At 48.3% G+C, this 14,087-nt stretch overlaps 1 protein-coding gene across 1 annotated transcript in view; it reads left to right on the top strand.

The window, feature by feature from the left end:
- SEZ6L (seizure related 6 homolog like) overlaps positions 1 to 14,087 on the top strand; it is a 159,303-nt gene that overhangs the window by 92,797 nt on the left and 52,419 nt on the right. Inside the window, 8 exon segments of the mRNA XM_032471244.1 lie at positions 2,654 to 2,829; positions 2,831 to 2,989; positions 2,991 to 3,291; positions 3,294 to 3,425; positions 4,235 to 4,368; positions 6,827 to 7,019; positions 8,966 to 9,151; positions 13,120 to 13,285. Coding sequence (XP_032327135.1) covers positions 2,654 to 2,829; positions 2,831 to 2,989; positions 2,991 to 3,291; positions 3,294 to 3,425; positions 4,235 to 4,368; positions 6,827 to 7,019; positions 8,966 to 9,151; positions 13,120 to 13,285 — 1,447 coding nt within the window.

Genomic DNA, 14,087 nt, shown 5'->3' with positions numbered 1-14,087 from the left:
GAGGGGTGGGGCTATTATCATCCGGACGTTTTGAGAAACACTGTAGCCCACCTAGCAGAAACACAAACAAAATGAGGCTTTAGAGAGAGGGGTGTTGACAGGGGACAGGTTGATTCAGCTTTGCAATATGACCTTGGGAAGTTCCTCAGTACCCCAAAGCTTCTGTGTGCCCACCCATAAAATACGAGTAGTAATTTCTAATTAATAAAGTGGAGAACGAATTAAATGAGGCAGTAGATACAAAGCGTTTAGCCCATGCCTCAATTCACGTATTCAGCACTCTGTCAAGCCATTAAGAATTACATGTTGTCACTGCCACTATCACTGTGGCCAAGGCGCACTGACATGCTTTGTGTCGTGGATAATCTTTCATCAGCTTCTTTGAAACAACTTGCTTCCCAGTATCTTGATCTCCCACACCCTCTCCTTCCTCCCTCTCATCCAGCCCCTTGTGATCAAGGGGACAATTCTGTAAAAAGACTGGCTGAAATTAACATAGCCACAGGACCCAGCTAAAGTCACAATCCAGTGTCAGGATCAAGGCTGTCACTTTGCCCTTTTTAGCAGGATTACCAACAGGCTCGAAGAATAATTGCCAATTACCCGGTTGTTTCAATCATCAACGTCAGAGCGGGAAGGGCCCTTAGGCCCCATCGAGTCCAGCTGCCCATTCAACACAGAGAGAGAGAGAAGTTGGAGAGAAGAGAAGAATCCACACTGTTACAACAGGGAGTAGTAATCAAGACAGGACCGTCAACCGGGTCCCCCAAACCCTGGTTGCATCCAAGCTCCGTGCATCGATCCACAGCTGGGTCTCCGGAGTCAAGTGTCCTGAACCCTCATCCTCTCCTATTTTTGTCTCATCGCCTCCTCACTCAATAGCCCACAAAGATGGTCAGCATCAATCATTTGATAAAGGCCACTGTGAGCATAAAAGTCACAGCTTTTGCACAGACGCGCAATCTGATCTGATCCTACGAAGTCGATGGAGTATGTCTATTACACAAAAAAGAGGCTTAATGGACCTGCCCACGTTCACCCAGCTAGTAACTGTCAAAAAGGCAGGATTTGAACCCAGGTCTAACTCCAAGGCCTCAGCTCTTCTTCTTGGCCCTTTCTTGGACTGAGAAACCTGCCTGGCACCTGGATGAACTTGATCTGTCCTCAGGTCGTCCACACACCCTCTCCTCCCTGATGCCCGCTCCTGCCCCAGTGCCAGGTCAGCCCGGGATGCACAGGCTGGTAACCAGTGTTACGCGGCAGGAACATCTGTCGATGCCAGTTGCAGGCGGCTGCAGTCTGTACAGATGAAGCCACTGCCCCCGACTCCATGAAAGTAAATGAACCTTTCCAGCGGCGGCGGAAATAAATTTAAATGACAGTGCTCAAGGGCCCGAGACTGATGCTGAGCGAGTATCTTTCTGTGGAATATCGACAAGGACAGCTATCGGTCTGAGTGCCTTTGTCCCCCGGACATAATTCCTTTCTATCTTGAGATCGTCATCATCGGGAATGTTCTGACTGCTCCAGCATCCTGCTTAGAGGAGAGATTGCAATGACAGTAGTAAGGACGATGACAGAGCTGGCATGTGCTAGGCACTGACTATCGGTGAGGGACCCCTATGTACGTATGTGTTATACACATCATATAACACACTGAATGATGTCAACTCTTGAATGATAACATCTATGGGACAATAACCCCATTTCACAGCTGGGGAAGCTGAGGCTCAGAGAGAGAAAGCCACTTATCAGCTTGCAGTTGGCAGCCCTGAGTTTCGGATAAGTAGATGAAGCTGCTTTGGGGCATGCTTCTGCCAAACGGCAGTCCTTGTTTACAATTACTAGGTAGTTTTACTTTCAAGACAAAAATAAATCACAAGGAGCCAGCAAGCAGGACATACAAAGCCCACCAGAGCCTGGCCCCAACCTCCCTACCTCACCAGCTTTGTCTCGAATCACCCTCCACCTCTGTCGCCTGTTCTCTTGTCTTCCTCTTTTGCCCTCATCTGAGCCTCACCTCTACTAAACCTGCCTCAGGATTCTGGATACTCAAATCTTTCTAGGTCTCCCACGAGGTCCCTTTTAGGTGTATTTAGTAAAAACAAAAACAAAAATCCTCCCCCGATCCCAGGACCATATAGTCCCTGAGTTGGGGCACACAGCTTGGGGAAGAGACTGTGGGTTGGTTACAGTCCCACTCTTCCTCCTCATGGGATTTCCTTGCGCAGTGAACAATCTGCTCAACTGTACGTGTTAGTCCTGCCCCACAGACTGCGTTGGTGGCCTGTCCTCTCTGTCCTCTTAGCACACAAAGCTTCTCTCTTTCATAGCATTTATCACATGCAATATGATTGTTTCTATTTTCTGACTTCCCCTCCCAGGACATACCCAACTGGACTGTGAGATCCTTGTGCTCTCAGTTTCCGCTTAGCTCAGACTGGGCACGATCAACCGTACAAATCCATGATCAGGAAAAGGAAGGGAGGAAGGGAAGAAGGAAACGAGGTGCCCCCTGCATTGGTTGATTGGACTGTGCTGGCATCCTGGCAAGCCTTGGGTGCCACCTTAGGAGGGCCACCCTCAGAGTCTGTCCGGTGGAGGACCTAAAGCCCCCAGCCCCAAGCTAACTGATGTCTGTTCTCTTTCCAAGATATGCCACTGGAGGGAGACACTGGTCCTTCGGGTACTTACCTTCTGCCCTCGGGAGCCATGGGGAGCAGCAGTCTGAGCCAAGAGACCCCCGAAGATAGAGTGACCATGGCCCCTCTGAATCCAGCACAGCTCGGGGAAGAGCTTCATGAGCCTGAGTTGGAAGGGACAGTCCCAGTCCGCGCCTCAAGACTCAGTGGCCCCGTCCACACTGCTTCCACTTCCGGAGGAGCTGGGCACCAGGCACGCCTCCCCGCCGAGGAAGAAGGCGCCTTCGCTCAAGCAGGTGAACTCAGCCAGGATGCAGCTGAGGCCCAAGGCCACCTCTGTAGCAGCAGGTCCAGAGGGTGGGGTCCCAGCCAGTATCCCCTGGCCTGGGTCTCCTCTCCTCCGCTACGGAGAAGCCTCAACCCCCAGGGGACCTGGACCACCTGGCTTCCGCAGGAGAGGAGACTGGCACCCTGTCCTCGGAGGAGCCCCTCTGGCTGGAGGGGAAGGAAAGTGCGGTCCCCACGACGCCTGCACCCCTGCAGATCGCCCCCTTCACCTCGCAGTCGCCATTGGCCCACACGCTCCCCCAGAGCCCCGACCCCGACGCCGGGGCACCCGCCATGCCCGAGGAGGCCCACGAGGCTCCCCCTGAGACGCCAGTCCCATGACCCTGATGGACAAAGGTGAGAATGAGCTGACCGGGTCGGCCTCAGAGGAGAGCCAGGAGACCACGACGTCCACCATCATTACCACCACGGTCATCACCACCGAGCAGGCCCCAGGTATGCAGCCCCCAACTCTTCCAGCCCTCAGGGACTGTGAGGCACCCGCTGTGCTCCAGGCATGGGGGGGAGGGGGCCCCAGGGAGGTCTACGCCCCACCATTAGTTACCATCTGGGAGCACTGACTATGAGCTTGACTTTGTGACTCGGAATTAGTATCCCCAGTTTAGAGATGAGACACCTGAGACCCTAAGTCATGAAGCAACCTGCCCAAGGCCACACAGCTCAGGAGTGTGGTTCCCAGCCTGTCGCCTTGAAGTAGAATCCTTTAGCTTGCCTAGCAGGCCCTAGCCTTCCACCACGCTTTTGCTTTTACCATTCCATGAACTTGATAAAATGCACTTCTGTGTTCCAGTCTTTCTTCTATCCTTTTTTCCATCTCAGAAGAGAGACATCGGCTGTCAATCATTCATTAATTTTGGACAAATGCAAAGTGGCCACTCATTAAAGAGTGTGAGCTCTGGGTTTGACTCCTGATCGCTGTGTGAGCTTGACCCAGATGCTCTCCCTCTCTGAGCTTTGCTTTACTTATTTCTAAAATGAGAACAAAATATCAGTCCCTCCGAAGACGCAGGGGTCCCCCCTGTAGACTGATGAGGTGCTTAGCAACATGTAGTAAGTCGTTATTCCATGCCAACCGTTGCTGTTTAATTAGCAAGTTGATTCTGGGGCTGAAGAATTAACAGCAGTGGGAGGAGAGGGGCCAGGAGGACACAGGTATTCCCAGCGGACCTGTTCCAGCCCACAGCCCATCTGAGAGATTCCATCTGAGCTGTTCTCCGTGTCCTAATTACAGTGCTTTCCTCCAGCTCTCTGCAGTGTGAGTTTCTCTGATCCTGAAGGGTACATCGACTCCAGTGATTACCCACCATTGCCTCTCAACAGCTTCCTGGAGTGCATCTACAATGTGACAGTCTACACTGGTTACGGAGTGGAACTGCAGGTAAGCCCAGAAAGGTACCCTGCGGTGGCTGCATCTTCTTGCAGGAAGTCTATGGAGGGTTGTCTGAGCCAGGATCGGTGTCATCATCCTAACTAGTTTGGTTCTGTCTTTTCCCTAACTGTGGCAATTTGAACTGGGCTTTGGCGGATGAATAGGAGTTCCCAACTCAGTGCACAGCTGGAAATAGCTTAGCATACATGGAAGCAAGAGGATGTGTTGATAAATTGTGAGACATTAAACCCAGAAGGAAAGTCCTCTGATACCCTGCTTATCAAATTTATCAAACACACACACACACACACACACACACACACACACACACACACACTCACTCATGGAAGCCCCACCTGGTTCATTTGTTTGCTAAACTTTTGCCTGGGAACTGAAAGCAGAAAAGCAGATTGGCATAGTGCTCAAACAGCTGAGTTTTAAGTCCCAGCTCTACCAGTAATGCTGCTTGGCTTTGGGCAAGGGATGTCATTCATCTCTCTGAGCCTCGGTTTCCTCATCAGTAAAACAGAGATGAAAATGTTGCTACTGTACAGAGTCTCAGTGAAGGATAAATATGACAATGCACAGAGAGCATCCACCCAGAGCCTAGGGGAGACAGAGAGGGCGCTCAATGCATGTTACCAATTATCCCCTCCCTGGTTCCAGGCCACCCCTCACCAACCACCCCATCTTTAGAGGTCCTTTTCTACATGAACTGAGGAGCTGTCCTGGGGAGTGGTGAACTGTCCTTTTCACTGCCCCGCCGAGGAAAGGATGGAAGTGAAGCCAGAAATGGGGGCCAGTACCACGTGGTGGCAGACCCTTCCAGGCCAAGGTTAAAGGGCTGGACATGTACCTTTTTCTAATGGGCAATAAAGAGTCACCAGAAGTCTTGAGGCACAGTCAGTTGTATGGCCTAAGCAGAATGTTACTTTAAAAAGACTTTCTGTTTGTATAGGGAGGATAAAAGAGAAGCCTCTCAACAGAGTTCATGGTCCTTGCAACCCCCAGAGCTTACCACAACGTGTGGCACGTAGTAGGTACTCAATGAATGTTCATGGAATTCAGCCAGAGAACAGTTGCAGTCCCTCTGATTCTGGAACTGAATGAACACTTTCCTCCACTTGAAGAGACCCACTCTGTGTCGCATGCTGTACACAGCTCTGTATCAGGCACCATAGAATTCCTTCACTGAGCACCTACTATATACCAATCACAGCAGTTGACACTAGGGGACAGGATGGTGTGCAAAAACTGATGCAGTGTCTGCCCTAAAGGACTGTCTCACTGTTTTGTGACTGAGATAGGCACACACAGAAGACCCTGGGATGCCTTTTGAAAAGGTCTCTAGTAGTGTTTATAGCAGATGTTGTAAAAATCGTGGTGGAGGGACAGGCAAGTTTCTTGGCAGTCAGGGAAGGTCTCACAATGGAGGGCAGTGTTAGTGGGGCTTCAGTGGATGAGTAGGAGTTCATCAAAGAGAAGAGAAAGGTGTTTGCTCCGAAAAAGGAAAGGCTTGTGGGTAATGCCTGCCTTGCTTAGACAAGAGACAGAGGGTTTGGGGTTCCAGGCCCCACTAGGAGAAGCAGAAATGTTCAAAATGGGCACTGGGGACTAAAGGCCCCACCTGACCCATGGCTCCATTTGTCCTTGTGTATAAGTAAAACATCTCCATTCTTTGTCTCTCAAGCCTGGAAAATGGACTTAGCAGACCAAGTACACGGTTCTTGGAGGGAGCTCTGCCACTGAAGCCACCATTGGGGAGGATGAGAAAGTTCTAGAGATGAGGCCCCCTCACTCCCTCACCAGCTGGGGCAAGAATGTATTCAGCCGTTCTATGAATATTTATTGAGCACCTGCCATGTGCCAGGCACTATTTTAAGCACTGGGGACCCTGAGCAACATGGAAATTTTCCCACCTCCCTGGAACTTATGTTCTGGTGAAAGGCCTTCTTCTGTCTCCCTGGAGATGGGACTTGAGGCACATGCTGAAAAATAAGGTCCAGGAGAGTCTCTCGGCTGCCAGCATCCGGAAGCCTGTCTCGTGGGACCCAGCTAAGGGGGCTCACAGACCCTTGCAGTGCCTCCACCCTGCAGCTTGGTTTCACTCTGTCCCCTTAGCCCTTTAGGGACAGGAAGGGGGCCTAGGTGTTCCCAGGGCTCCAGATGTTCCCAGGGCTGGGGCTTGGGGCCTGTCTTCCCCGTGGACCCAGGGCCGGTTGGAGGAGGGGTAGGTTGCTGTGCTGGTAGCCTCAAAGCCTGGGGTGGGGGTGGGGGCTGTCTTTTTTTTAAGTTTTAAACTTAAAAAAAAATTTTGTCTGTTTTTGTAAATGGAGGTGCTGGGGATTGAACCCAGGACCTCGTTCGTGCTAAGCACGCGCTCTGTCACTGAGCTCTACACCCCCAACCCAGGGTCCTGTCTTAAACACGACTCAGGTTCTGTCTGTCTGCCCCTGTTCATCCCCAGGTAAAGAGCGTGAACCTGTCCGAAGGGGAGCTGCTTTCCATCCGCGGGGTGGACGGCCCCTCCCTGACTGTTCTGGCCAACCACACCCTCCTGGTGGAGGGGCAGGTAATCCGGAGCCCCACCAATACCATCTCCGTCTACTTCCGGACCTTCCAGGACGACGGCCTGGGGACCTTCCAGCTGCACTACCAGGGTAGGACCGGGCCGGGGCTGCCGGCACGGAACTCTTGTCTCAGTTTCCCTCTGGAGCCTAGGGTTCTCACCCTTGTGGTGCCAGGGGCCCCCTCTGGCAGTTTGGTCACATCTATGGACCCCTCCCTTGATTTATGTTTTTAAGAGCATAAAATAAAACATACACAATTAAAAAGGAAACCAGCCCTATTGAATAGCAGTTGTCAAAATACTGTTTTCATCTGTGATATCAGCATCTATGTGCTTCTTTTATTAACACATGAAATAATATTTCCCAGCAGCTGTGATAATTACTGTAATTTCACAGTACTGAGAAGCAGAAGAAATATGTCAAGATACTCATTTTGATAGGAAAGTATCTGCTGTTTCCCTCGGTGACAGAGTCGCAGGTTCTGTGATGAGGTTACAGTGCGTTGCCTGCGTTCATGATTGAAGGGAAGCACCACCGTCTGAGTTAAAGGTTAATGAAAAATAAGCAAGCCCCCTTCCCCATTCAAGTTCATGGCTCCTGAATTTGGTACATGGGTCCCATGCGTCTGTGGGTTTCTGGTCGAGAGCCTCTGCCGCCGGGGTCCGCCCCTCTTTTTCCTCCTCCTCCACTATTTCTTTCCTTTTTGTCTGTCTTCCATTCTCCCCTCTTTTGCTTTCTGTTCACCTTTCTCTTCTCTTTCCCTTCCCTCTGCTGCCCCTTTTCTTGCTTCCTTCCTTCCTTCCTTTCCTCCTCTCCCTGTCTTCATACCCACCCTCCACTCCCTCTTCCTTCTCTCTCTTCTTCAATGTCATCCCAATTCCCCACCTCCTGGGCGGTTCCCCAGCCTCGGGTTACTTCCCTTACCAGGAGCTCTTAGCCACAGCTCGGGATGCTGAAAACCATCCACATTTATGTCACATTGACCAAACATCCAGAAAAAAACAATTCATTTAAAAATTTCCCCTTGGATGTTTCTGAAACAGATGGACGACTATATAGAGTGTCTATGTCATCACACCTTCTCAAGATGGAGACTGTGCTCTCTGGTCTTTGTTAATTTAAAAATGGAAAAGAAAATAGTGTGCTGAGACATGAACTTGAATTTGGTCCTTCTAATGAGTACTGGGAATGCAGGTGTCCTAGGCTGCAGGAGAAATCAGACCAGAGTCTAGGGGGCGGAGCTAGGATGGGTTTAGCATCCTCTTGTGAAAATGAAGCTTGAGTGCAATGCGGCCACACACGCCCTTCTACCACCCCCATCCAGCGAGCACTGTGCACCAGACATTGAGTTACGGAGGCTCTTTTTCAGCATTTCCCGTTTAATCCTTACCACCTACCGTGAGGTAGGGACCATTATTGACTCCACCAGCAAGATGCGGAGAGTGAAGGTCAGGGCACTGTGTCACTTTCTCAAGTGATGGATGAATGGTTTCTTCACCGTTTCTAAGTGATGGAGTGAAGAACATAAACTCACATTGGTCTCCACCAGAGTCCAAGCCCTTACTTCCCAGGACAGTTGTTTTCAAGCTTTCATATCCTTGGCATTTCCTGAGGAACTAGTTATTCCAACTCTGGTCCAAGAACCTGCATTTGAAACAAACACCTAAGATGTTCGTGCAGGTGGGACTAACCAGCTGGGCAACCCCACCCCTCCTGTGCTCAAGGAGAAAGTCATTCTATGTCCACGTGGAGAGAGTCTCCAGTGAGGTATGGGACACACATTTTTCACCCCAAATCTACTGTCTCTGGCTAGGCAGGGTGGGGAGCTTTGAGCCTAGGAAAAGCGCCAATCTGGCCATCTCAGCACCACATACACCATATGATCAACCCGAGTCACAAAAATACCCACCTCCAGAGCTCCGGGGTCCCCAGGGGCCTTATCCTTTTTCCTCAGCACAAATCAGCTCCCAGGATGTGGGTCACGTTCTCTGTTCCCTCTCTGAGAGATAACCGTCTACCTCTGCATTTCTGCCCAGCCTTCATGCTGAGCTGCAACTTTCCCCGCCGGCCAGACTACGGGGACGTCACGGTGATGGGCCTGCACTCGGGCGGGGTGGCCCACTTCCACTGCCACCTGGGCTATGAGCTGCAGGGAGCCGAGACACTGACGTGCATCAATGCCTCCAAGCCCCACTGGAGCAGCCCGGAGCCCGTGTGCTCAGGTACACGCCAGCCTCAGCCAGACCAAACGCGGCTGGTCCACGAGGAGGGGGGAGGTCAGCCCCCAGGGTATTAAGATTGACCTTAGGGGAAGAGACCTCCAAATACAAATCTCTGCTACTATTTAAAGCTCTGTTATGTGATAAAATGCACATGACCTAAGATTGACCATTAATGATGTTTAGTACATTCACAATGTTACACAACCATCACCGTTATCACCTGCAAAAGGACACGCTGTACCCATTAGCAGTCACTCCCCATTTTTCCCTCCACCGAGCCCCTGACAAACACCAGTATGCTTTCTGTCTCTACAGAGTTGCCTATTCTGGACATTTCATGTAAATGGAATCACACCATATGTGATCTTTGGTGTCTGGCTTGTTTCAGTTAGCACAGTATTTTCAAAGTGCGTCCTTGCTTGTAGCATGTATTAGAACTTCAGTCTTTTTTATGGCTGAATAATATTCCATGATACGGATAGGCCACGTTTTATCTGTTCATTCGTCGGTGGATGTTTGAGTTGTTTCCACTTTGGGGGCGTTATGAATGATGCCACTGTGAACATTTGTGTACACGTTTTTGTGGGGACGTAGGTCTTCATTTCTCTCGGGTACATACCCAGGAGTGGAATTGCTGAGTCACATGGGAATTCCATGTTTAACTTTTGAAGGTGACCTTACACCATCAAACTGTTTTCCACAGTGGCTGCCCCATTTTACTTTACAACCTGCCGCATACAAGAGTGCCAGTCTCTCCACATCCTCACCAGCACTTGCTGCTTTCCACGTTTGCTTTTTATTATTACAGCCATGCTAGTGGGTGTGAAGGTATTTTGCCGTGATTTTTGATTTACATTTTCCTGGCAGCTAACGATATTGTATCTTCTCACATGCTTCTTGGCCATTTGTATATCTTCTAGGAGAAATGTCTATTCAAGCCCCTCGCCCATTTTTTTAAAATTTGGTCATTTGTCTTTTTCTTGAGTTGTCAGAGTTCTTTATATGTTTTGGGTACTAGATCTTTGTCAAATACACAGTTGGCAACTATTTTCTCCCACTCTGTGGATTGTCTCTTCACTTCTTGATAGTGTCCTCTGGTGCAGACAAGTTTTTAATTTTGACCAAATCTGTCTTATCTATTTTTTGTTTGTTTGTTGCTTGTGCTTTTGATGTGACCGCTGCCGTATTTTGTGTCCAGTCTGTATCCTCACAGCAATCCTATGTGGTGGGACGCATTATCCCCATTTTACAGATGAGTAAATTGAGGCTCATGGAGGTGAAGTCACTTGCTCAAAGTCACCAGATAGAAGTTTAACTGAGTCCAGAATCCTCCTCTCCTGAGTTCTTTCCCTTACACCTTCACTACTCGAAGTGCAGTCTGCAGACCAGTGAGATTATTAGAAACACATGGTCCTGGGCCCCATAAAACCAAGCAAATCAAAATCTACATGTAACATACTCCTTTTGTGGTTCATGTGCACATTATAGATTGAGAAACACTGGGCCCTACCACACTGTCCCTGCTCCAGTGGCCATAACGTTGACCACCTTCAGTTATCAAGAGAGCAAAACCCTACTAGATTCTCAAGAGTCCTGACCATGGCCGGAGAGTACAGGCTGCCCACGTTGGCTGAGAACCTACTATGTGCCAGGCCATGAGCCATGTACAAGGAGAAGACTGGGAATAAGAAAACATTATCCTTGCCCTCCAGGTGTTCATAGTCAATGGAACTGAAAATGCAAATGAGAGCTGATGATAAATTCTGAGATTTAGTTGTTGCAGTATTGTTCCCCCAAGGCCCTTCAGAATTTTTCTTCTTTTTTTTTTAACAAAGGAAAAAAAAATCCAAACCATAGGTCAGTTGGTCTCCATGCTCCCTCGCGTTAATTTTTATCTATGTGTTAAGAGAGGAATTAAGCCTCAATTTGTGCTAAGAAAGATGGATGGGGAGCCATGGCTGGTAAATTGAAGCCAAACAGAGTCATCAGGCAGCTTAATAAGGCAAGGAAGGGAGCAGAGAGGCAACAAATGAAAGGCATCTCAGGGAGGACAGATGGCTGGCGCCCCCCTACCAGGGACAGCATCCCCCATCTCCTCAGCTCCTGAGCTATAGGGCAGTCATGCTGGTTACATTTTGAGCACCTTCTCTGTGCCGGGGTGGCACCAAGCTCTCTACGTGCAATGTTTCATTGATTTCTCACCACGGTCCTATAAGGAGGGTGGAATTATTGTTACCATTTTACAGTGAACTAGAGGTTCAGAGAGCTTCAGGGACTTGTCCTAGATCCGTAGCAGGTAAGTGGCACTGGCCAGATTTGAACCTCCTCTTTAGGATGGAAATAGGGTTGTGGGTGTGGAAGGAGGAGGCAGCCTGGAGAGAGAGTGACCCGGTGCTCTGTCCATGGTCTGAAAGAAGTACCAGACTTCTTGGCTGTGTCTTTGCTGTAGGTCACAGCAGAGTCCAGAGTAGAGAAGGAAGCTGACTGCCTTTCTCATCTATGCGATTCCTTATTAGTCATGCAGTCATTCAACAAACATTTAATTACAGTCAAATATTTCTTCAGAATAAGGAAAAGACTACCTTCCCACATTGTTTTTTTGTTTGTTTGTCTTTTTATTGAAGTATAGTCGGTTTACAATGACATGTTAATTTTTTGTGTACAGCATAATGATTCAGTTTTACGTATATATTCTCTGCATATTCTTTTTCACTATAGGCCATTACAAGGTTTCAAATATAGTTCCCCGTGCTATACAGTAGGGCCCTGCTGTTTATCTATTTTATATATAATAATTTGTATTTATAAATCTCAAACTCCCAATTTATTCCTCTACCCTCCTTTCCTCCTTACGGTCCTGGTAACCATAAGTTTGTTTTCTGTGTCCCTGCTTTCCCACGTTTGAATAACTCTTCCTGGTTCACAAATCACTTTTTAATATTTATTGAATTTTTATGGTAAAAGTAATATATGACTCTGGTAAAAAAAAATCCAAGAAATATGAACATGTTGAAGATTGTAGCAAATCACTTTTATATTCCTGTTCTCAATTGATCCATGCATGTAGCTCACTGAAATAGGAAATGGTGGACCATCTTCCAACTTGTCTTTTTCTCCACTTAAAATATAGTGTGCATTTTCCTCTATTTTCTGTATTTATGTATTTCCTATATTCTCAAGTATTCTTTGGGAACATAGTTTTTTAAAAACTGTATGAATGGAGTGTATGTATATCACCAAGTATCTGTACGTGGACGTTCATGTTATTTCTCATCTTTGGCTCTTAGAAACAGTCTAGCAGTGAACATCCTCATTCACACATTTTTGTGAAACTCTCTAAATCTTTTCTTAAGGTGAATTCCCAGAACCTTAATTACTAGGTCAGAGTATTTGAACATACTTTCTAGATGTTTCACGAAATTGCTCTCCTGAAAGGTCATAGCAATTTGCATTCTAACCAGGCCTGAATGAGAGTGACCGTTTCCCATCACCTGTGCCATCTCTGGTTTACTGTTGCTTTTTATCTTGACCAATTAAGTGCACGAAAATAGAATACAGTTTAGATTTGCATTTCTTTTATTATTAGTGAGGCTGGATATTTTAGTGCTTACTAAGTACCTAAAAGTACATTTCTTCTTCTGTGAACTGCCTGTTTATGTCTTTCTTGATTACCGTTTTATAATTAAGAAATGGCACAGGCAGCACCTTGGAAGAATCCTTAAATCGCAGTCATTCCTTCCTACCGTGGAGCTCACACGATGATGGTTCCAATCGTGGAATTAGATCCGCTGTCAGACAGGATGAACTTCTTTCGGGGGCAGGCCTTTCCCATGGTTCCCCTCGTCCCCACCTGCTTCTTCCACTAAGAGGTGGGGATCAGGGAAGGATGAAACTCTCACTTTCTCTCTCTCTCTCTCTGTGTCTCTCTCTCCTCTCATCACCCCCCCACCACCACTCTCTGGCCCCAGCCCCTTGTGGAGGGGCTGTGCACAATGCCACCATCGGCCGCGTCCTCTCCCCGAGTCACTCGGGAAGTACCAACGGGAGCCAGCTCTGTGTGTGGATGATTGAAGCTCCAGAGGGTCAGAAGCTGCATCTGCACTTTGAGAGGCTGTCGCTGCACGAGAAGGACAGGTAACCTCCAAGGGCCCCCAGACAGCCTCGTTCTCTCCCAGAGTGTTAGCAAGTGGCAAGGGATTTGGAGTCTTGAAATGGCTAAAACGGTGGCTCATGGAAGTCAAAAAAGGGAGAGCTGGGGAGGGTGGCAAGGATATTAGGGACCATCAGCTTCAAACTCTCCTTGTACATGTAAGGAAACTAAGGTGTACAGAGGGAGAGGGCCTTGCCCTAGTCACAGAGGGCAGGGGGAGAGGCGGGAAGGGAATCCAGCTCCCCCACATTTCACTTCCTCATCTTTCCTCCTGCACATCCCTTTTTGCAGTTGAACAAGGAGGTAATGTTTACTGCGTACCTTCTCCTAGTCATGAATTAGGCTCCATGGAGAACAGGAGAGAAGTAGGGAACTTTAGTTCCTGGTATGATAGGAAGTTGAGATTAAAAAACAGATTTACGCACATGAAGGAACTAGAGAGGATACAAGACAACATGTCACCCAGAGCACGTCTGTAGATGCTAGGTAATGTGCACAGAATCCAGAATCTTAAAACTTTACTAACCTGAGAACTTACTCTAGAATATTCTGGAATGTCCTAGAAAATTAAGACCTTAGCAGCTTTGACGTGCTGTCCCAGATTGAGTTCCCTTGGAAACAGACATGGTGACAAGGATGTGAGAGAAAGAGGTTTTTTTGGGATCTGATCCTAGAAAGCACTAGGAAAGTGAGCAGAAAAGGAAAGGGAGTAGGTACAGTATGTGTTACTGTGGAGACAACTGGGGCTCTTATCTCCTGGGGACCTCTGGGAAGCTGTGTTGAGCA

The sequence above is a fragment of the Camelus ferus genome, chromosome 32 (genome assembly GCF_009834535.1).
Source record: "Camelus ferus isolate YT-003-E chromosome 32, BCGSAC_Cfer_1.0, whole genome shotgun sequence".
NCBI classification, from domain to species: Eukaryota; Metazoa; Chordata; class Mammalia; order Artiodactyla; family Camelidae; genus Camelus; species Camelus ferus.
The sequence above is the reverse complement of the archived record's forward strand: the minus strand, read 5'-3'. Positions and strand labels throughout refer to the sequence as shown.